Consider the following 23581-nt stretch of genomic DNA (forward strand, 5'->3'; position numbering starts at 1 on the left):
ATTGAGGTGTCACAATTGCTTCCATTAATTTCATTAATACTGGGAGAAGGGAGATGGGGCATAAATGTCGGCCTTGGCTGTTTTTATAGCACTGTGGTAAGCAGTTCTGGCCTGTACAAAAACAGCCAGGGTGGCACAGTCAGGATTAGAGAGCCACCTTTGTTCTGCTCTGCGACAGTGCTGCTTGAGAAGTTTAAGTGAGGGAGAGTACCACAGGGCGGATGGCAGAGCTCGACATAAAGATTGTGTAAGGGAAGCAAGTTGGTCGGCCGTACCTTGGATGACATCAATCAGCGCGCTACAAGGATCTTCAAGATCATTGGTAATTCCCTGTCCTGTGAGAGTAATAAGGGAGTTAGAAATAGAATCTGGGTAGACCCTAGTCCAATGACGTTGGGTTTTAAAAATGGCCAGTGGTTTGAGTTTAGGACAAGTGACAGGAAGAGAAAAATACACAAGAAAGTGATACGACCAAGCCACAGGGTGAGGTGGAAACACAAAGAGTACATCAAAGTCAGAAAACAGCAGGTCAAACTGATTCCCTCCTCTATGAGTGGGACAGTGATTTCAAGAAGAAAAGTGCAATCACTTAAGGCAGAAACAAAATGTATAAATAAGACTACTGTGTTTAATAAAACAATATTGCAAGTCACCACAGAATGCTCCTATCCTATGAAAGCACTCTGTAGCAGGAGACAAACACACACACACACACTCCACATGAGCTCACACCCACTGCACGAGACGACATGCAATCGCACACAATGCACAGGATGTCACAAACTCACACTTTGCCTGACCTTACACAAGCATATCATACATCATATACATGTATTATCATGCAGCTCTCATTCTGCACACTAGACTGCTCCCACCACCTTGGGGGGCATGTGTCTTGTGGGAAGAGTAAAAAGCATGTGTATAATGCATGCATAAAAGATGTACACTTGTTTTTTACTCTACCCATTCATTTGCATGCCGTCGAGGTGTCTTGTAAGAGAATTACAGTTTCCGCCACCTCCATCCTCTCTACCATAAAAATGTAAAAGCATTTACACCAGATTGACTGGCGTGAATGTTTTGGATTCCTATATAGTTGTATGATCAATTGTACTTGGGAAATCACATTAGATTACCTTGAAATTAAATGCCCAAAATAGTTAGAAGGATTGGAAGTAGGCAGAACATATTTGATGATGCTCAGTTGTATTAATGTTCCACAGAATTAGCAATTATTGATTGTTAATAGATGCATCAACACATATCTAGGAGAGTATCAAGTAAATACAATATATTCACATCATTTTTTAAGATTGAGTGGTAGAGTTGTATGTCTAAAAGAGCATGGAAGAATTATGGAATAAGTAGGACTCATTTAACATGCTACACGAAAGCGGTCGAGTGTAAGAAATGATTCTCCTTGAAGTCAAAACTATCTATTAAGTCAAACGCAGAATAGGCAGAGGCCTAGCAAGACTTGCATATCGGCCTCATGTATTCTTGTCAGTACTTTGCCTATAGAATCTGCCTGCTGTTGACACCTCCTAAAAGCAGACATATTCCTCAGGAATCCATAGTAACCGCGGCTTGCCATGCCCCACTGGCAGGCAGCAGTTATTCATTTTGCACTGCCAGGTGCCAAACAAATGCAAATGTATGATTGCGCTTGCATTGACACCTTTGTTTTGCACTACTGCAAATGACTGACATTGCACAGCGGGGAAGCTTCGCAGGCGCGCGTTGCAATGCACGCTTTTTAGGAAAATGAGCTCCCTTGGATATGCAGCGGTTTTCGCCTTATGGCCTCAGAACTGCTCTGTGACTTGCAGCACCCGTCTACTAGTGCAGTGTGTTGAACCTGTAGCTCGTGTATTTAGCAAGCCTTGACTGGATTTATTTGATGAATTAAAATAAGATTTAAATATGGGGGCACGTTTTTAGTCCGTGGAGCATGAATAAACGTGCTAAAGACAGGCATACAGGTGTTACGGCTGTCTTAAAACCTTTATTTAAAATCCAGGGCATTTGTGTGGTTATCAAAGGCGTGGGGGAAACACAGAACAGGAGTTAGTGCAAATTATTAACATTTCACGAGTAAATACAGCCGTGCAATACATTCATTTTTTTCAAAATGAGCCAGTGGCTGTGCTTATTTGTTTGAAATAATTCTGACTATAAATAGACAAAAAAAGTGTATTTGTCAACTGTATTCTAGCAATGACTTTATAAATCTGAATGTATATGTTTTATACTCATCTGTTTATGGACGCTCGCTGGCACAGACACATGCACGTTTGCCGTGTTTATAATTTGTGATATGTGTTCTTATGTTATCTCTTGGGTTGAATAGTTTTATGAAGGGCCATGATTCAGAATATCATGCTTTGATATGATATTGATATGATACTTTATTTATAGCGCGCCTTTACGTAAGTGTTTCAAGGCGCGACAACTGTTGGCTGTACAACCGTTTTGTGACTTTCAAAAGGTTCCATATGCCTTCTGAAGCTATATACATACCCTAATAATAATAATAATAATAGTCCCTATAATCGCACTGGATTCCCACAGTGTATTTCCCACACTCTCAGGGACGTCTCGGAAGGATAGCTCAGGGGCAACGTGCTCGCCTGATGCGGAGCAACATAGGTTCGATCCCCGAGTCTGCGCTTAGAAACCGTGTTATAAATAACCAATTAAATAAAATAAAAATAAAACAAATGTAGACATTCGTTGGTTTGCAAAATGTCCCGTTTGCTTCAAATCCTCAACTCTGGGGGATATTTTCTGTCTTTCAGGTACCTGTTTGTAGCTGCCTATTTCGACCACTCGATCTACGTTTTTGAAAAACTTGCCAACTGGTCCTTATCTCCTGTGAAGGTATGAGTTACATGTTGGTCTCTGCTTTAATATTTATTTGTTGGTGTCAAAAGACCACAATGTTCCCATTATACAATTATGAACCAGTTGTTTATTGACATCATCTGGTCTACAGGGCAATAGGCCCATGGCCGAACCAGAAACACAAAATGCTTGAATCACATTGTATCTAAAAACTCCCCCTTGGGTACTGTTCAAACAGTCTGTCACAAAAGGACTGAATTGCCATTTGGAACTGTGGGCCACTGTGGGCCACTTTTTCATTGGTGCCCGAGACAATTGTATGGCCCAGTCCGACCCTGGACATCAGGCCTCTTTTAGAATTACAATCCACATCGTAGGCCCTATCACAAAGAGAATATACAGTAGTGTGTGTAGGCCACTGCTAAGATAATACTATTAACAATAATAATAACACATGTTTTACAGAGTGCGTACTACTGCAGTGTGCTTCAAAGCTCTACAAATACGAGGTGTTAATGTTAGTCAATTTGCAGAATTCTAGTCCAGAATTTTGGAGTGATGACTTTGGGAACTTATGACCCTCAGACTGAATGTAGATCTCACAGAGTGCCCTTAGGACTGAGCTACCTCACCAAAGCGGGCCCACCCTGTTCTTTTTTCCACGTGCCTTTCCACCTCATCTCCACTTTTTCAGCCCGCTGGCAGCACATTAAATAACATGCTCCTTCCCTTTGGCGATTACCTTATCATAGCCTAATCCAATCAGCCTATCCGATCACATGCTTGCCCCACTTCTCCCCCATGCTCTTTATATTTGCCAAGTCAACCCAAATGCACGTCCATCATTTTAAAACCAACCTTTGAAACTCCTTATCTAGTGAACATTCAGGATAAAAATCCTTTGTTTTATGACTTCTCCTTTTCTTCCCCTTTACTCATCACTGTTGAATGAGCTGTTTATCGCCATAGAGTAACTTTCCAGGTGGCGGATATTGTAACCCACGCCTCTATCGCCATAGAGTAACTTTCCAGGTGGCGGATATTGTAGCCGACGCCTCTATCGCCATAGAGTAACTTTCCAGGTGGCGGATATTGTAACCCACGCCTCTATCGCCATAGAGTAACTTTCCAGGTGGCGGATATTGTAGCCCACGCCTCTATCGCCATAGAGTAACTTTCCAGGTGGCGGATATTGTAGCCCATGCCTCTATCGCCATAGAGTAACTTTCCAGGTGGCGGATATTGTAGCCCACGCCTTTACTGTCTTTCAAAACTCTAAGCCTGGTGCTCCATTTATCCTGACGTCTTGTGGTTGGTTGGAAATTAAATCGGTTGCAAAGGGAAGAGATGATGGAAGAACCGGACCCACAAATTAAAACTGAATTGACTTCTCTAAGGTGGATTTATAGTAAAATTATTTTATGAACAAAAGCCTTGGAGAATTACTGTAGACCTGAATCGCTAATGAGACCGTTTTTCCATGGTGAAATACTGCCCGAATAGCTTAAGTTTCCCCAACGCTGATCTCAATAAAAAATGAAGAAACTGAATTCCTTCTAAGATTACTGCTTTATATTCTCACTCTTTCAGCTTAGTTTTGTATCTGACTCTCGGTTAGAAACTGGGCTCCATTTAAAAAAAATTGTCATTCCATTGTGGGTTACGTTCTGCCAAAATATTGTAGAACAATCCATTAATGGCTTTCCCATAAGAAACAAGTCTCAGGGTTTCATCGCCCTGATTGAGCAAGTACCAACTAAGGATAATAGAATTCAACAACGTGATGTCTTCTTCTCGTGGTTGAACAGCAAAGTCTCTAGGTTTAGCAAAGTCTATTGGATCCCTTCTATGCCACACACATTCTTGGGGAGTGTACCCACATTTCCTTCTTTGCGCTTCTTTCTGTAGTTTCCGGTTGTTGAATCCTGCACTCTTAGCCCTGTCCACTCTGCTATCCACCTACTTGCATGTGACAGCACTAGAGGTCTGTCCGCGTTCTCCTGGGGAACTCCTGCTAGTACTAGACTCAATCATCTGCTGGCACTGCAGAGTCTCGCGAGGGCCAGGAGCTCCTCTCTTCCACTCGCTTGCTGCAGGAGCAGGGTGGTGCCATTGAAAAAAAAGGTAAGCCCTCTGGGCTTTACAGAGGCTACTGCCATTTTAAAAAGTTTTTAATATAATTTTGGGGGAAAATCGAGTGGACCGCTTTAACGCACTGCAATCTACATATGAGGCATTTTCTGTTGTGTACGCTTCGCACATATGGGGCTGGTGTCCCTGAAGGCGGCACATGATCTGAAGGTACATGTTTCTACAGAGCTGAACCCAAAGAGAGAAAAAAGCTGCAGTTTCGTTTGGACGAGCAGCCTTCCAACTTCAAACTGCCTCAGTGATTTGCTCCACACTGCTACAAAAAACCAAGCAGATCACTGGTAGGCGGAAGCCGCCCCTCACGCCAAGGCCCGTAAACAAGGCTCCTGTCTGGGCTGGGAGGGCTGGAGGGTTCCACCTCTCCCCCTGTCAAGAACTATGAAGCAGCCTACAGATGTAGCCTGCACCTCCATGCTCTCGTCAGAACGTCTAGTGAGTAACGATTGAACTCTCCACTGCCTCCTCCTCTAACAGACTCTTCACCAGAAAGAAACTATGCTTATTTCACTCTACCTTCTTTGACGCACCTATTCTACCCCTTTTGCACTGCATTCTGTGACCTGAATTAGATTTTCAAATGTGTGTGTGTGTGCTTTTAACATCCTGTAACCCACTTCTGCCTAGCATTCTGTGTCCTGTATTTGATTTTTGCATTTGGGTGTGTGTGCTTTTAACATCCTGCACCCCACTGCTGCATTGCATTCTGTGTCCATCTTGTAACTACTAGGGCACCTGGTGAGTTTGGGCTAGGACTGTGCAGTGCAACCACTCCTCTATCCTCTGCCACCCCAATGGCACTCACCATCTATCCTATCTTCTCTAACTGATATACTATAACCTGCCCCCCCCTCTCTTACAAAGTCTGGAAAAAAGCACAAAAAATACATCCTGACCACCAACCCTGGCCTACCCATCGCAGACCCCTATATCAGTGCAACTTCGAGACAGGTCTTCACCGATATCCTCTTCTCTGAACCCTCCCCAGATATATGGAGTCCTCATCTCATCTCTACTCTTTCGCCTTTCACATTCTCCACCATTAATGGTATTACCAAGTAGGAAGTCCTTTTGGCAGGCTTTGCATCATCAAGGTGTATCATTAATGTCTACCACACTGTAACTATCTTGGTTCAGGGTACTCAACACAACCTCCTCCTCTTTGACCGTCGCCTGCCAGCCTTCATCAACTTCCATCCCACATCTGCTTCTCCCCTTCCCACTCTCTCTGTCCCTCCCCCTCCAACTGGTGCACCAAATCCCTGTACCCCTCCTCAGAAAACTTCAAAGGCAGAGACCTCCTTCATCTAGCCACACTTAATGCTCGTTCAGCAAAAAAAACACCCCACCAACATCTGCCTCCTTCTTGAAGACTTGGACCTCCACTTCCTCACTCTTACTAAGATGTGATTAAATGCCAGCTCAGTCACTGCTTTTGATTCCCTTCTCCCTGATGGCTACAAGATCATTTCCCAGCCCTGCCATGACAGTCTGGAGGTGGGGTTGGCTTGATTTTCCCTGAGTGGGTTCCTCCCTCATACTCACCAGCCTTACTCCTCCTTTGAGAGCCAGGTCTGCAAGTTGGTCATCTCTCCCACCTCCTCTCTGACCATTGCCACTATCTACAGGCCCCCTGTCTATACCACCCAGTGCCTTTCTGAAATGGCTGACTTCTGCTCCCCTCTCCTCTCAACCACCTCTAAACTCTACCTCACTTGAGATTTCAACATCCATCTGGACTCATCCATCACGGCATCCACTCTCTCACATAACCTCTGCACTTCGCTATCCCTCTCCATTCTGCCTTCTGGTCCAACCAACTCAGCTGGACACACTCAGGATGCCCCCATCCACTCTGATTTCTCCCTCTCCACCCCATTGATCACCCCTCTCTCCTGGTCAGATCATTCTCTCCTCTCCTCTCACCTGCCCCCCCCCAGACCTCTGACTGCAACTCCTCAAGCCCTGCTCACCTCATTCATGCACATCCGTCCAATGAAACGAGTGTCAGCTACTGCCTTGAGATCCACCTTCATCCACCCTGGCTCCCACCCCAGATTTCACAACTGACTCTCCTCTCAGCAACCTCCATATGGCCATTACCAACACCCTGGACATTCTTGGCCCAGTCATGAGGATTCACCTGAAACCTGCCTCTAAGAGAAACACCTGGTATAACTCTGAACTAGCGGCCCTGAAACACAAGTGCAGAGCGACGGAACGGAAGTGGCAGACCTCTGGCTCACACTCTGACAAACTAGAAATAAAGACTTTCCATCTGCGGCAAGAAAAGGGCCCACATCAAGGCGCAGGTCTCTGGTGCATCCAACAACTCAGCTGAACACTTTCAAATCTTCAGGGAACTAGCCAACCCATCCGCAGTCTCCACCTCACCCCTCCCCTCCCAAGCCCTCCAACGCATTGGCCACTCACTTCACTACTAAAACTCAGGACTTCCTGGGCACCCTTGCTTCACTCTCCCTGACCCCTCATCCACCCCCTTGCCTCCTATGTCCTACCACCCTCCCACCTCCTCTCTCTCTCTCTTCCTTCTCCCTGTCACACCTGATGAGGTCACCAGAGTTGTCCGCTCCATTAAGGTCTCCTCCAAACAGGTTTACCCCTGCTCCTCCAGAACCATTAAGGACAACGTTGGCTCTCTTGCCCCTGCACTTGCCGATTTCTGCAACCACTCCTTTGCCACTGGCTCTTTCCCTTCCTTCCTCAAGCATTCCCTTGTGCGCCCACTCCTGAATAAACCATCAGCATAACCCAGCCAACTACCGCTCCATCTCTATCACCCCCTTTCTTGGGAAACTCCTGGAGAAACTGGCCTTCCTCCAACTTACTTCTCATACTGAACATGTTGGCGGTCTCCACAACCATCAATCTGGATTCCGGGCATCCAGAGGCACGGAAACTGCTCTTCTGAACACCCATGAAGAACTGCTTGCATCTCTGGACTCTAGCTCCCCAGCTGTCCTCAATCTACTTGATCTCTCCTCTGTCTTTGACATGGTCAACCATTTCATCCTCATAAAACGGCTCCATGATACCCTGGGCATCTCAGAGTGGGAATATTTTGGGCACCTTCTCACCTTCTCCTCCCCTACCTCTTTCTCCACCTCCAGTGTCCCCCAGGGCTCCAACCTCTCCCTGTGGCTCTTTAACACGTACCCTGGTCCACTGGCACTCCTCATTTCCACCTTATTTCCTAACTTCCAGTGTTATGCAGATGACACACAACTTTTCTTCAAACTCCCTGCTGACCCTCTTACCTCTTCCATCATCCCGGAGTGCCTATCTGCCATCCAGTCCTGGTGCACTTCCAACAATCTCTGCCTCAATGCCAGCAAGACTAAGATCCTTCCTATTGGGACCCCTCCTCCCTCTTTCCTCCCCTCACTCTGGCCATCCTCCATTGGCTCTCCCCCTTCTCCTTAATCTGAAGCCAGAAACCTTGGAGTCATCTTTGACTCCTCTCCCTCCTGCCTCCCTCACATTCAGGACATTGCCAAGAAGTCCCACTTTCAACTATTTCTTCTCAAAGGAATTCTCCCTTTTCTCACTTTCACCCAGAAGCTTAATGTTACTCGAGCCCTGGTTCTCTCTAGGCTTGGCTATTGCAACAGCCTTCTCTTGAATCTACCCTCTTCCTCTCCACGACCCCTCCAACTATTCCTGAATAGGGCAGCAAGACTTATCCATGGCCTCAGGCTCAGGGGCCGCATCTGTCCTGCCCTAAAAACTCTTCACTGGCTCTTGGTTGCTGCACAGATTAAATTCAAATCCCTCTGCATTATCCACAAGGCTGTCTGGGATCAGGGACCATGTTTTCTGCAACATGCTCTTACCAAATACTCTTCCTCTAGACCTCTACATTCCTCTGGCACCAACTCTGTGTGTGTAAAGTGTTTCGCTAAACAGAGGGCCGGAGGCCGATCTCTTTCTTCAGCTGGCTCCCTCTGATGGAACAGCCTCCCCCTTCCTCTTTGTCTTGAGCCGGACCTCTTCAAATTCTGGAAGCTCCTCAAGACTTTCCTTTTCACCTCATCCTCCCCTTCTTCCCTCCTCTGCTAATCTCAAAGTCGCTGTTTGGTGATTGGTGACCAGGGCCCTTATGTGTTCTATGGCCTCCCACACCCTATCACCTCAGCCTGTGCCTACAAACAGCACTTGCCTCAGCACCCACTGGCCTATGTAAAGGATTCCAATCGGGCATAACACTGGACCAGGACTCTTGCCCTTAGCCTAAAATGTAGTGCTCAATTAGAATACTTTTTCTTTATTTTCAACTCATTCGAATTGAGCTGGCACCCAACCCGTATCACACCCCCTTTTACAAATACCCTGGTCACAATGGACCATGAACCAGGCCGTTTGGTGGGAATACAATATTTATTTATTTTAAGTTCAAAGAAAATCACACAGTTTGAATATTGGGCAGCAATCACCAATGGGGTGATAATTACAATGTAAACTAATGAAATACACCTGGTTGACCTCCTACAAGAACATATCCAAAGCACAAATGAACAGGAGCACCTTTTCTATTCGGGTAGATAGCACCCGAGTTAGGATAAAATGACACTCAGAATTGACAAATAATTGAATTAATGTGCAGTTGAATCATGGAGGGAAATATGATTTATCACAGTATCAGGGATATAATATCGCTAGCAACTACAAGGCAAGGTATCAACAAAGGGCATACAGTTCAGAAAGCAACTTGAAAGTAAAACCACAGTGCAGCCAAATCACACATTGAAAAGTTGCATTTGACACTTTTTTCAGTTTTAAATGTCAAAACGGTTTTTAAAGAAAACAGGTGAAATAGACAGAATCGGAATGCGGTTTTTAGGCTGGGTGCTAGATGCACATCACAGGGACAATATGGAAGTGAAAGAGTGACTCTACCTGAATACCTGGATGAGATTTTCAATGTGGAAAGAGATTCGGTTTTGGTAAAATAAAGCAATTAAAAGAGAAACTCGGTTTAAAAAGGAAAGGACAAGTTGTACTTAAACTAGACTATCAAGACTAGATTGTTAAAGAAAGATACGGTACGCTCCAAGGTTAATTTGCAACATAACCTTTTCACCCTGCATTCAGCTCTTTGTGGGAATTACTTAATTTATTCAAAATATGACTAAGAATTTATGCAAGACAGAGATGAGTAGAAGACTGGCGCTATGCTTAGAGATCAAGGACAGGATGCACAGAGAATTTGAACAGTTTTAAACAAGTTATCAAAGACCACACCTTCTAGTGATGGGGGCAATGTGTCCCTTTGGGACCCATAAACACAGGGGCCCTGGCTGGACTCAGTCCTGGTGCCTTTGGCACCAGGATCATATCAGGATGTGAGCAGGAACACTTTATTTCAGTGCAGGAGTGCTTTTATTTTACAAGAACTTTCCAGGAGCTGAAAGCCTTTATTCCAGAGAACATCCTCATGTGCTGACTCATCGGGTTTGGCTCCCTAGGCCTGGTCTTCATGTGCTGACTCATTGGGTGTGGCAGGGTATGGCAGGCAGGCTGAACCTGGTGGGCGTGGCTTCAGAAGCTCAGCTATATTAGCTGCTCCAACATGACAATCACCCCCACTTGGACCAGTTTACTTACCTTTGAAACGCGGCGTTCTCCTGCATACTCACCTCCAGCAAACCGGTGCTTCATCGCTTCATCTGCAGACTCATCTCCTGACATCCAGTGATCTTGATCCTGATGCCGCAGCACCGTACTCTGCATCCACAAACTCGGACTGGAAGGGGATCAGGTGCACAAGCTGCCATACTCAGGCCCCCTATTCTCCACACAGGAGCAGTCCCGAGCAGCATCACCTATTACCACCAGTCACCACATAAGCGCAGAGGGTGAAGTTGGACCTGAGCGACCTCACCCTCGAGAGGGCTGCAACCGTGCCCCAACGCCTCTGCAGAGACCAGGTGAGCGTAACAGGTATGGATAGAATTACTTAGAGAGTAGGACAAAGACAAAGTATCAAGATGGGGTATGCTATGTGGTGCTATGGGATGGGGAAATACTCACAATCTGCACTTGAGTTTGGAATTTGGGACAGTCAACCTGGTTCTGGACTCAAAGGCTCTGGTCACAGCAAGGCAGTGGACTATCCTAGCAGAACAACAGCTTTGCCTGTCTGGTCACTGGATCATAAGGGTACAGCTGGCATGCAGGTAGTGGGCAAAATGCTGGTCTGGTCACAGGATACTCCCAAAAGGGTGCCACAGCTTTTCCCCCTTCTCACTGAGTTAGTGGGATTTTGTTATGGGGTTTAGTTATGAAGGGTGGTTCTGCCTGGATAGGAGGGCCTGAACCAACTATCCCTTTTCTGACAGTGGAGTCTGGAATCTGCAGGGTGGATCTGGAATGTCTGGATACGCAGGCACTGGAAAATTCAGAAGAGAGTTTCCCAGTCTCTGTCAGATTCCCCTTTTTATAAGACAGGTGACTCACAGGATGTATTGTTGCGCAGGACTAAGCTAGACTACCCGGAAGAACCGGATAGGTCAGCCTATGTTAGTCACCTCCTCCATGAGGGGACTCAGTTTATGGGGTTGTGTTTTATGAGGTGCAAAGCCATCCCACAGTCATTTTTGCCTAAAATAAATCTTAACATAAATCACCCATTTATACAGTTGTTGCACTATTGCAAATTATATAGGCAGATTGCATATTTCATACAGAGGATGGTGTTCCCATTCCCAGGTCTGAACGAAATTATTTCGCCCTTCTAATAGTTTTCTGCGATTTTTAGTGGGCACCGCTCCACCCAAAATCCCACAATTTTAAGCATATATACATATTATCATAGGGCACATTTCCATTAATTTTTAACATTCCATCATATGTACTTTTCCCACGATTCACCTTCTCCTGGTGTTTATATCCCATACATACTATGGGCAACCACAATATCTTGTTTGAAAGCCAGGAAAATTACCTTTAAACTGTAAACTTTTACATTACTGCATTGTCCGGTTATAGAATTAACAGTCTTTAAAGTTTATTCATTAAATAGTCTCTGAGCCAAAATGGGCTGGCATTGGTCCTCCAACTGGGACAATTTCTTTACAGGCTACAACCAAATGTCAGTTTAGCCCAGGGCTGCCCTGGACTTTCCCCAGTTTGGGTGACTGGTAGGTGTCACTTCCAAAAGTAACACATAGGTGTCCCCGAATCTATTGTCTCATGCTGAAGCACAGACAGAAGTCTGATAGGGGTGTGATATTCTTCCTCTTGGCCCTTCAAAGTTTTCAAGGGCAGAAATTAAAATGTATGTGTCCCCGAAATCCCTTTTTGGCTCCTTTTGGGGGGAAGGCCACTCCTGTTGTCAGCACACAAATGTCCATGTAAACTGAGCAGGAAACCTGTTTGACTGGTTCCCCAGTACAGCCAATGCATTTAATTACTTATTTTTATTGTATTTTGTTCTGAATCAGAAGCAAGTCTGTTAAAATAAAACATTATCTAGATTTTACCCAAACTCACCTTACACTTCTAGGCAAGGACAGGGCCTTAATCACATTGTACTTTTAAAACAGCCATTTTTCTCTTTTGCAACAGCACATTTTGATACATGCTGAATTCTGCTGGGATGTCCCCTTCAAATTTGGTTTTCTCTCCCATCTGGATTCCAAACATTGTTAGCAGCCCTAGTCAGTTTCTCTTACACAGCAGTATGTTCAAGGCAAATGTCCTCTGAAATGAACATGTGAACAGAGCGCTGGGGTTTCTTTGGAAGGGTTTCTTTTTTTGACACTTTATAGCCAAAAGTCAAGTGTTTTTCTGTACGGCTGAAAGTAAAGTTTCTGGTGATATTCCCAGATCTTGCCTGCCACAGCCTGTCATTCAGTGATAATGTTCTCTTCTGCTGGAGCCCAATCTATATATAGATGGGAATAGCAGGGTCTCACTGATAAAAGCAGTGTAATATTTGAACAGATGAAAAGAGCATCAGGGCAGCATCATTTTAAATGTAAAATATTTCCTTTTCCAATGGGAAATTTTGAGAAAGCAGCAAAGCAGCACTGCTTTTCAATTCTCTTCCTTGTAAGACAACACACTGGCAGCTTTTCTCAGTGTGCTCCCTGTTCCATCTTGCCCCATAGGTTTTTGCAAAGACAGCGCAGGCATCATTTTGTAGCTGCAAAACGCAGTTTTGATGCGAGGCAATGGTGCTCAAATGAGCCAGCGCAGCCATTCTGCTGGTAACTGCTGAAATGCAGCTTGGAGATGGAGGGGATTTCTGCTGAGTGGGTAAATGTATCCCCCACCTACTCCACTGTAGGCCTGCACTTACCTACTTATTGTAGCTCAATGCTCTCTAGCACCTACTATACTAGGCACTTACATCTGCTGCTCACCCATGAGCACGGACACTCCAGCACTTACCCCACACTCTCTCTTCCCCTCTTCTCTCTCTGAACTTGCACGTTCTGAATACTCACAAGACCTGGTGCAGTTATCTTCCTCTGATTGTGTCTGCTTTTCAGAGCACCAGTAAAAGACACATGTGGTTGGACAGCATAACTTTTTTTCAGAGGTGGGATGCAACCCCCTGGCAATCTTGTTCAAGTGGCAAGAGTTTGTAATCCTGGACACTGATGCATAGTTCAATAAGGATTTATATATTTGAGTGACACTATGAAATGTGTACTTGTGAATTATCTTTATAAAGCAGAGTATTGTTGAAAGCAAGACATGAGGTTGAGGAGGGGAAATGATGAGAGGGCAAGTAAGTCATGAGTATTTTGGCCACGATGTGGCAAAAGAGTTTGTAAACCTAGACACTGATGCAGTTATTCTACCCTGATTGTAGCTGCATTTCAGGGCACATGTAAAGGACACATGAGGGTGAAGAGCATAACTTTGTTTCAGAGGGCAGACCCAACACAAGTATTTGGCTACCAGGATTTTACTCAGCTTGTCATGTTCCCAGTGCAGACGATTACCCACAAGACCACAAGCACTTGTTTCGTATTGGGATTTTGTTTACCAGGGAATATTTCATGACACTTTTTCATTGGTGCCCGAGACAATTGTATGGCCCAGTCCGACCCTGGACATCAGGCCTCTTTTAGAATTACAATCCACATCGTAGGCCCTATCACAAAGAGAATATACAGTAGTGTGTGTAGGCCACTGCTAAAATAATACTATTAACAATAATAATAACGCATGTTTTACAGAGTGCGTACTACTGCAGTGTGCTTCAAAGCTCTACAAATACCAGGTGTTCATGTTAGTCAATTTGCAGAATTCTATCCAGAATTTTGGAGTGATGACTTTGGGAACTTATGACCCTCAGACTGAATGTAGATCTCACAGAGTGCCCTTAGGACTGAGCTACCTCACCAAAGCGGGCCCACCCTGTTCTTTTTTCCACATGCCTTTCCACCTCATCTCCACTTTTTCAGCCCGCTGGCAGCACATTAAATAACATGCTCCTTCCCTTTGGCGATTCCCTTATCATAGCCTAATCCAATCAGCCTATCCGATCACATGCTTGCCCCACTTCTCCCCCATGCTCTTTATATTTGCCAAGTCAACCCAAATGCACGTCCATCATTTTAAAACCAACCTTTGAAACTCCTTATCTAGTGAACATTCAGGATAAAAATCCTTTGTTTTATGACTTCTCCTTTTCTTCCCCTTTACTCATCACTGTTGAATGAGCTGTTTATCGCCATAGAGTAACTTTCCAGGTGGCGGATATTGTAGCCCATGCCTTTATCGCCATAGAGTAACTTTCCAGGTGGCGGATATTGTAGCCCACGCATCTATCGCCATAGAGTAACTTTCCAGGTGGCAGTTATTGTAGCCCACGCCTTTATCGCCATAGAGTAACTTTCCAGGTGGCGGATATTGTAACCCACGCCTCTATCGCCATAGAGTAACTTTCCAGGTGGCGGATATTGTAGCCGACGCCTCTATCGCCATAGAGTAACTTTCCAGGTGGCGGATATTGTAACCCACGCCTCTATCGCCATAGAGTAACTTTCCAGGTGGCGGATATTGTAGCCCAAGCCTCTATCGCCATAGAGTAACTTTCCAGGTGGCGGATATTGTAGCCCACGCATCTATCGCCATAGAGTAACTTTCCAGGTGGTGGTTATTGTAGCCCATGCCTTTATCGCCATAGAGTAACTTTCCAGGTGGCGGATATTGTAACCCACGCCTCTATCGCCATAGAGTAACTTTCCAGGTGGCGGATATTGTAGCCCACGCCTCTATCGCCATTGAGTAACTTTCCAGGTGGCGGATATTGTAGCCCATGCCTCTATCGCCATAGAGTAACTTTCCAGGTGGCGGATATTGTAGCCCACGCCTTTACTGTCTTTCAAAACTCTAAGCCTGGTGCTCCATTTATCCTGACGCCTTGTGGTTGGTTGGAAATTAAATCGGTTGCAAAGGGAAGAGATGATGGAAGAACCGGACCCACAAATTAAAACTGAATTGACTTCTCTAAGGTGGATTTCTAGTAAAATTATTTTATGAACAAAAGCCTTGGAGAATTACTGTAGACCTGAATCGCTAATGGGACCGTTTTTCCATGGTGAAATACTGCCCGAATAGCTTAAGTTTCCCCAACGCTGATCTCAATAAAAAATGAAGAAACTGAATTCCTTCTAAGATTACTGCTTTATATTCTCACTCTTTCAGCTTACTTTTGTATCTGACTCTCGGTTAGAAACTGGGCTCCATTTAAAAAAAATTGTCATTCCATTGTGGGTTACGTTCTGCCAAAATATTGTAGAACAATCCATTAATGGCTTTCCCATAAGAAACAAGTCTCAGGGTTTCATCGCCCTGATTGAGCAAGTACCAACTAAGGATAATAGAATTCAAAAACGTGATGTCTTCTTCTCGTGGTTGAACAGCAAAGTCTCTAGGTTTAGCAAAGTCTATTGGATCCCTTCTATGCCACACACATTCTTGGGGAGTGTACCCACATTTCCTTCTTTGCGCTTCTTTCTGTAGTTTCCCGTTGTTGAATCCTGCACTCTTAGCCCTGTCCACTCTGCTATCCACCTACTTGCATGTGACAGCACTAGAGGTCTGTCCGCGTTCTCCTGGGGAACTCCTGCTAGTACTAGACTCGATCATCTGCTGGCACTGCAGAGTCTCGCGAGGGCCAGGAGCTCCTCTCTTCCACTCGCTTGCTGCAGGAGCAGGGTGGTGCCATTGAAAAAAAAGGTAAGCCCTCTGGGCTTTACAGAGGCTACTGCCATTTTAAAAAGTTTTTAATATAATTTTGGGGGAAAATCGAGTGGAACGCTTTAACGCACTGCAATCTGCATATGAGGCGTTTTCTGTTGTGTACGCTTCGCACATATGGGGCTGGTGTCCCTGAAGGCGGCACATGATCTGAAGGTACATGTTTCTACAGAGCTGAACCCAAAGAGAGAAAAAAGCTGCAGTTTCGTTTGGACGAGCAGCCTTCCACCTTCAAACTGCCTCAAAGTGATTTGCTCCACACTGCTACAAAAAACCAAGCAGATCACTGGTAGGCGGAAGCCGCCCCTCACGCCAAAGCCCGTAAACAAGGCGCCTGTCTGGGCTGGGAGGGCTGGAGGGTTCCACCTCTCCCCCTGTCAAGAACTATGAAGCAGCCTACAGATGTAGCCTGCACCTCCATGCTCTCGTCAGAACGTCTAGTGAGTAACGATTGAACTCTCCACTACCTCCTCCTCTAACAGACTCTTCACCAGAAAGAAACTATGCTTATTTCACTCTACCTTCTTTGACGCACCTATTCTACCCCTTTTGCACTGCATTCTGTGACCTGAATTAGATTTTCAAATGTGTGTGTGTGTGCTTTTAACATCCTGTAACCCACTTCTGCCTAGCATTCTGTGTCCTGTATTTGATTTTTGCATTTGGGTGTGTGTGCTTTTAACATCCTGCACCCCACTGCTGCATTGCATTCTGTGTCCATCTTGTAACTACTAGGGCACCTGGTGAGTTTGGGCTAGGACTGTGCAGTGCAACCACTCCTCTATCCTCTGCCACCCCGATGGCACTCACCATCTATCCTATCTTCTCTAACTGATATACTATAACCTGCCCCCCCCTCTCTTACAAAATCTGGAAAAAAGCACAAAAAATACATCCTGACCACCAACCCTGGCCTACCCATCGCAGACCCCTATGTCAGTGCAACTTCGAGACAGGTCTTCACCGATATCCTCTTCTCTGAACCCTCCCCAGATATATGGAGTACTCATCTCATCTCTACTCTTTCGCCTTTCACATTCTCCACCATTAATGGTATTACCAAGTAGGAAGTCCTTTTGGCAGGCTTTGCATCATCAAGGTGTATCATTAATGTCTACCACACTGGAACTATCTTGGTTCAGGGTACTCAACACAACCTCCTCCTCTTTGACCATCGCCTGCCAGCCTTCATCCCACATCTGCTTCTCCCCTTCCCACTCTCTCTGTCCCTCCCCCTCCAACTGGTGCACCACATCCCTGTACCCCTCCTCAGAAAACTTCAAAGGCAGAGACCTCCTTCATCTAGCCACACTTAATGCTCGTTCAGCAAAAAAAAACACCCCACCAACATCTGCCTCCTTCTTGAAGACTTGGACCTCCACTTCCTCACTCTTACTAAGATGTGATTAAATGCCAGCTCAGTCACTGCTTTTGATTCCCTTCTCCATGATGGCTACAAGATCATTTCCCAGCCCTGCCATGACAGTCTGGAGGTGGGGTTGGCTTGATTTTCCCTGAGTGGGTTCCTCCCTCATACTCACCAGCCTTACTCCTCCTTTGAGAGCCAGGTCTGCAAGTTGGTCATCTCTCCCACCTCCTCTCTGACCATTGCCACTATCTACAGGCCCCCTGTCTATACCACCCAGTGCCTTTCTGAAATGGCTGACTTCTGCTCCCCTCTCCTCTCAACCACCTCTAAACTCTACCTCACTTGAGTTTCAACATCCATCTGGACTCATCCATCACGGCATCCACTCTCTCACATAACCTCTGCACTTCGCTATCCCTCTCCATTCTGCCTTCTGGTCCAACCAACTCAGCTGGACACACTCAGGATGCCCCCATCCACTCTGATTTCTCCCTCTCCACCCCATTGATCACCCCTCTCTCCTGGTCAGATCATTCTCTCCTCTCCTCTCACCTGCCCCCCCAGACCTCTGACTGCAACTCCTCAAGCACTGCCAACCTCATTCATGCACATCCGTCCAATGAAACGAGTGTCAGCTACTGCCTTGAGATCCACCTTCATCCACCCTGGCTCCCACCCCAGATTTCACAACTGACTCTGCTCTCAGCAACCTCCATATGGCCATTACCAACACCCTGGACATTCTTGGCCCAGTCATGAGGATTCACCTGAAACCTGCCTCTAAGAGAAACACCTGGTATAACTCTGAACTAGCGGCCCTGAAACACAAGTGCAGAGCGACGGAACGGAAGTGGCAGACCTCTGGCTCACACTCTGACAAACTAGAAATAAAGACTTTCAATCTGCGGCAAGAAAAGGGCCCACATCAAGGCGCAGGTCTCTGGTGCATCCAACAACTCAGCTGAACACTTTCAAATCTTCAGGGAACTAGCCAACCCATCCGCAGTCTCCACCTCACCCCTCCCCTCCCAAGCCCTCCAACGCATTGGCCACTCACTTCACTACTAAAACTCAGGACTTCCTGGGCACCCTTGCTTCACTCTCCCTGACCCCTCATCCACCCCCTTGCCTCCTATGTCCTACCACCCTCCCACCTCCTCTCTCTCTCTCCTCCTTCTCCCTGTCACACCTGATGAGGTCACCAGAGTTGTCCGCTCCATTAAGGTCTCCTCCAAACAGGTTTACCCCTGCTCCTCCAGAACCATTAAGGACAACGTTGGCTCTCTTGCCCCTGCACTTGCCGATTTCTGCAACCACTCCTTTGCCACTGGCTCTTTCCCTTCCTTCCTCAAGCATTCCCTTGTGCGCCCACTCCTGAATAAACCATCAGCAGAACCCAGCCAACTACCGCTCCATCTCTATCACCCCCTTTCTTGGGAAACTCCTGGAGAAACTGGCCTTCCTCCAACTTACTTCTCATACTGAACATGTTGGCGGTCTCCACAACCATCAATCTGGATTCCGGGCATCCAGAGGCACGGAAACTGCTCTTCTGAACACCCATGAAGAACTGCTTGCATATCTGGACTCTAGCTCCCCAGCTGTCCTCAATCTACTTGATCTCTCCTCTGTCTTTGACATGGTCAACCATTTCATCCTCATAAAACGGCTCCATGATACCCTGGGCATCTCAGAGTGGGAATATTTTGGGCACCTTCTCACCTTCTCCTCCCCTACCTCTTTCTCCACCTCCAGTGTCCCCCAGGGCTCCAACCTCTCCCTGTGGCCCTTTAACACGTACCCTGGTCCACTGGCACTCCTCATTTCCACCTTATTTCCTAACTTCCAGTGTTATGCAGATGACACACAACTTTTCTTCAAACTCCCTGCTGACCCTCTTACCTCTTCCATCATCCCGGAGTGCCTATCTGCCATCCAGTCCTGGTGCACTTCCAACAATCTCTGCCTCAATGCCAGCAAGACTAAGATCCTTCCTATTGGGACCCCTCCTCCCTCTTTCCTCCCCTCACTCTGGCCATCCTCCATTGGCTCTCCCCCTTCTCCTTAATCTGAAGCCAGAAACCTTGGAGTCATCTTTGACTCCTCTCCCTCCTGCCTCCCTCACATTCAGGACATTGCCAAGAAGTCCCACTTTCAACTCTTTCTTCTCAAAGGAATTCTCCCTTTTCTCACTTTCACCCAGAAGCTTAATGTTACTCGAGCCCTGGTTCTCTCTAGGCTTGGCTATTGCAACAGCCTTCTCTTGAATCTACCCTCTTACTCTCCACGACCCCTCCAACTATTCCTGAATAGGGCAGCAAGACTTATCCATGGCCTCAGGCTCAGGGGCCGCATCTGTCCTGCCCTAAAAACTCTTCACTGGCTCTTGGTTGCTGCACAGATTTAATTCAAATCCCTCTGCATTATCCACAAGGCTGTCTGGGATCAGGGACCATGTTTTCTGCAACATGCTCTTACCAAATACCCTTCCTCTAGACCTCTACATTCCTCTGGCACCAACTCTGTGTGTGTAAAGTGTTTAGCTAAACGGAGGGCCGGAGGCCGATCTCTTTCTTCAGCTGGCTCCCTCTGATGGAACAGCCTCCCCCTTCCTCTTTGTCTTGAGCCGGACCTCTTCAAATTCTGGAAGCTCCTCAAGACTTTCCTTTTCACCTCATCCTCCCCTTCTTCCCTCCTCTGCTAATCTCAAAGTCGCTGTTTGGTGATTGGTGACCAGGGCCCTTATGTGTTCTATGGCCTCCCACACCCTATCACCTCAGCCTGTGCCTACAAACAGCACTTGCCTCAGCACCCACTGGCCTATGTAAAGGATTCCAATCGGGCATAACACTGGACCAGGACTCTTGCCCTTAGCCTAAAATGTAGTGCTCAATTAGAATACTTTTTCTTTATTTTCAACTCATTCGAATTGAGCTGGCACCCAACCAGTATCACACCCTCTTTTACAAATACCCTGGTCACAATGGACCATGAACCAGGCCGTTTGGTGGGAATACAATATTTATTTATTTTAAGTTCAAAGAAAATCACACAGTTTGAATATTGGGCAGCAATCACCAATGGGGTGATAATTACAATGTAAACTAATGAAATACACCTGGTTGACCTCCTACAAGAACATATCCAAAGCACAAATGAACAGGAGCACCTTTTCTATTCGGGTAGATAGCACCCGAGTTAGGATAAAATGACACTCAGAATTGACAAATAATTGAATTAATGTGCAGTTGAATCATGGAGGGAAATATGATTTATCACAGTATCAGGGATATAATATCGCTAGCAACTACAAGGCAAGGTATCAACAAAGGGCATACAGTTCAGAAAGCAACTTGAAAGTAAAACCACAGTGCAGCCAAATCACACATTGAAAAGTTGCATTTGACACTTTTTTCAGTTTTAAATGTCAAAACGGTTTTTAAAGAAAACAGGTGAAATAGACAGAATCGGAATGCGGTTTTTAGGCTGGGTGCTAGATGCACATCACAGGGACAATATGGAAGTGAAAGAGTGACTCTACCTGAATACCTGGATGAGATTTTCAATGTGGAAATAGATTCGGTTTTGGTAAAATAAAGCAATTAAAAGAGAAACTCGGTTCAAAAAGGAAAGGACAAGTTGTACTTAAACTAGACTATCAAGACTAGATTGTTAAAGAAAGATACGGTACGCTCCAAGGTTAATTTGCAACATAACCTTTTCACCCTGCGTTCAGCTCTTTGTGGGAATTACTTAATTTATTCAAAATATGACTAAGAATTTATGCAAGACAGAGATGAGTAGAAGACTGGCGCTATGCTTAGAGATCAAGGACAGGATGCACAGAGAATTTGAACAGTTTTAAACAAGTTATCAGGGTATTGTCATGGTCACAGGCCCCAGAACACAAAAACCACACCATCTAGTGATGGGGGCAATGGGTCACTTGACTCACTTATGTCCCTTTGGACCCTGGCTGGACTCAGTCCTGGCGCCTTTGGGGCCAGGCTCATATAGAGATGTGAGCAGGAACACTTTATTTCAGTGCAGGAGTGCTTTTACTTTATTTCAGTGCAGAAGTGCTTTTATTTTACAAGAACTTTCCAGGAGCTGAAAGCCTTTATTCCAGAGAACATACTCATGTGCTGACTCATCGGGTGTGGCTCCCTAGGCCTGGTCTTCATGTGCTGACTCATCGGGTGTGGCAGGCAGGCTGAACCTGGTTGGCGTGGCTTCAGAAGCTCAGCTATATAAGCTGCTCCATGCTTAAGGCCAGTGCTTCGCGTTACTGTGCACTCACTTGCAACGTGACACTCACTGCCGCTTGGACCAGTTTACTTACCTTTGAAACCAGGCATTCTCCTGCATACTCACCTCCAGGAAACTGGTGCTTCATCGCTTCATCTGCAGACTCATCTCCTGACATCCAGTGATCTTGATCCTGATCCCGCAGCACCGCACTCCGCATCCACGAACTCGGACCCTGTGAAGAAGAAGAAAGACAAGGTTAGAACATCTGTCCTAGGGCTGCGCCGCTTTTGAACCCTGCGCCCCCTCTAGTTAACAACTTACCAGTTACTGTACCGCTGAAGCTTCGTTCCTCATTCCCTCCGGCTGCCGCCTCGAGCTACGCAGCTTCTGCCTGGCCGGCAACATCACCTGCAAGGGAAGAAAGCAAAAGAGCAAACATCAAAAGTGGAACGGACAGCAATAAAAGACAACAAACTTTACAATACAACAAAAACAGACGAGGAAAGACAAAGGCAAACAGGAACAATTACCTGAAATATAGTGGCTTAGTTGCAGCAGGACTGGACTACCACGTGCAAGGGACCAGTGAAGGAACTCGGTCCAGATCATACAAGCGCCCCTGTCAGAAGCAGCAGGACGGAGTGCTCACCAAAACTAATCAACAGGTGAGCTGTCCAGGGACATCACATCCCATGGGTACCACGGTTTGGGAGAAGGGGTCTGGAAGGGGATCAGGCGAACAAGCTGGCATACTCACACCCCCTTTTCTCCACTCAGGAGCAATCCTGAGCAGCCTCACCTATTACCACCAGTGTCCACATAAGCGCAGAGGGCAAAGTCAGACCCAAGCGACGTCACCCCCGGGAGGGCTACAACCGTACCCCAACGCCTCAGCAGAGATCCTGTGAGCATAACAGAATGCGAAGCTTCTTCGAATCTCTGCCTGGGTGTTATGGAAACTTCTGAAACGGAACAGTTGGTCCGATTACTGGGAGAGTTACAGGCTGAAGTTCATGCCTCAAGACAGGAAACCAATGCCCTAAGGAGGGATCAAATTGTAAACCGGGAGTGGACAGATGAACTAGCAAGGCAAATGCTCCAGGCACAGGCAGGCCAGGGACCACTGCTGGGGTATGCCCCTCCTGATGCGCCTCCCTAGCCCACGCCAGTACAGGTGGTTCTTTCAGGGGGGGTTCCCCTGGCCCCACCAGAATGCTTCACAGGCGATCTGAATAAGTACGCCATCTTTATGAATTAATGTCGCCTACATTTCTTGTGCAGACCTGGGGCATTCCCCAACGATCAAGCGAGAGTGGCATTTGTACTCTCATATTTGGGAGGTAGTGCAGCAGACTGGTCAATACCCTTGGTAAACCAGGATGATCATTTGCTTCGAGACTTCAGAGGCTTCCAGCGTGAAATTGAGAAACTATTTGCACAGCATACTCAAGGACGGGCTCTGGCCAATGAACTGTTATCACTACGACAGGGTAATCTTACTAACATATATCACTTCCTTCAATCGTCTGATAGTAAAAACTAACTGGCCAGAGGAGAAAAGAACTACACTCTTTTACTGAGGCTTGCGAGGGGAACTTAAGGACGTATTAGTCCAAGTAGATAATCCCCCGGAAAGATGTGCTGAATACATCGACCAGACAGTGCAGCTATATCACAGATTGCAGGATCGGAAGATGGATCGGGCCAAGGCTGAGGGGTGGTCGGTCT

The 23581-nt window shown here is 46.2% G+C and overlaps 1 protein-coding gene across 1 annotated transcript in view; it reads left to right on the top strand.

The window, feature by feature from the left end:
- The window catches only part of LOC138570025 (serum paraoxonase/arylesterase 2-like), a 405975-nt gene that overhangs the window by 285158 nt on the left and 97236 nt on the right, over positions 1-23581 (top strand). Inside the window, exon 7 of the mRNA XM_069648559.1 lies at positions 2799-2880. Coding sequence (XP_069504660.1) covers positions 2799-2880 — 82 coding nt within the window. The remainder of the gene's footprint in view (positions 1-2798; positions 2881-23581) is intronic.

The sequence above is a fragment of the Ambystoma mexicanum genome, chromosome 2q (assembly GCF_040938575.1).
Source record: "Ambystoma mexicanum isolate Mex_15411 chromosome 2q, UKY_AmexF1_1, whole genome shotgun sequence".
Classification (NCBI taxonomy): domain Eukaryota; kingdom Metazoa; phylum Chordata; class Amphibia; order Caudata; family Ambystomatidae; genus Ambystoma; species Ambystoma mexicanum.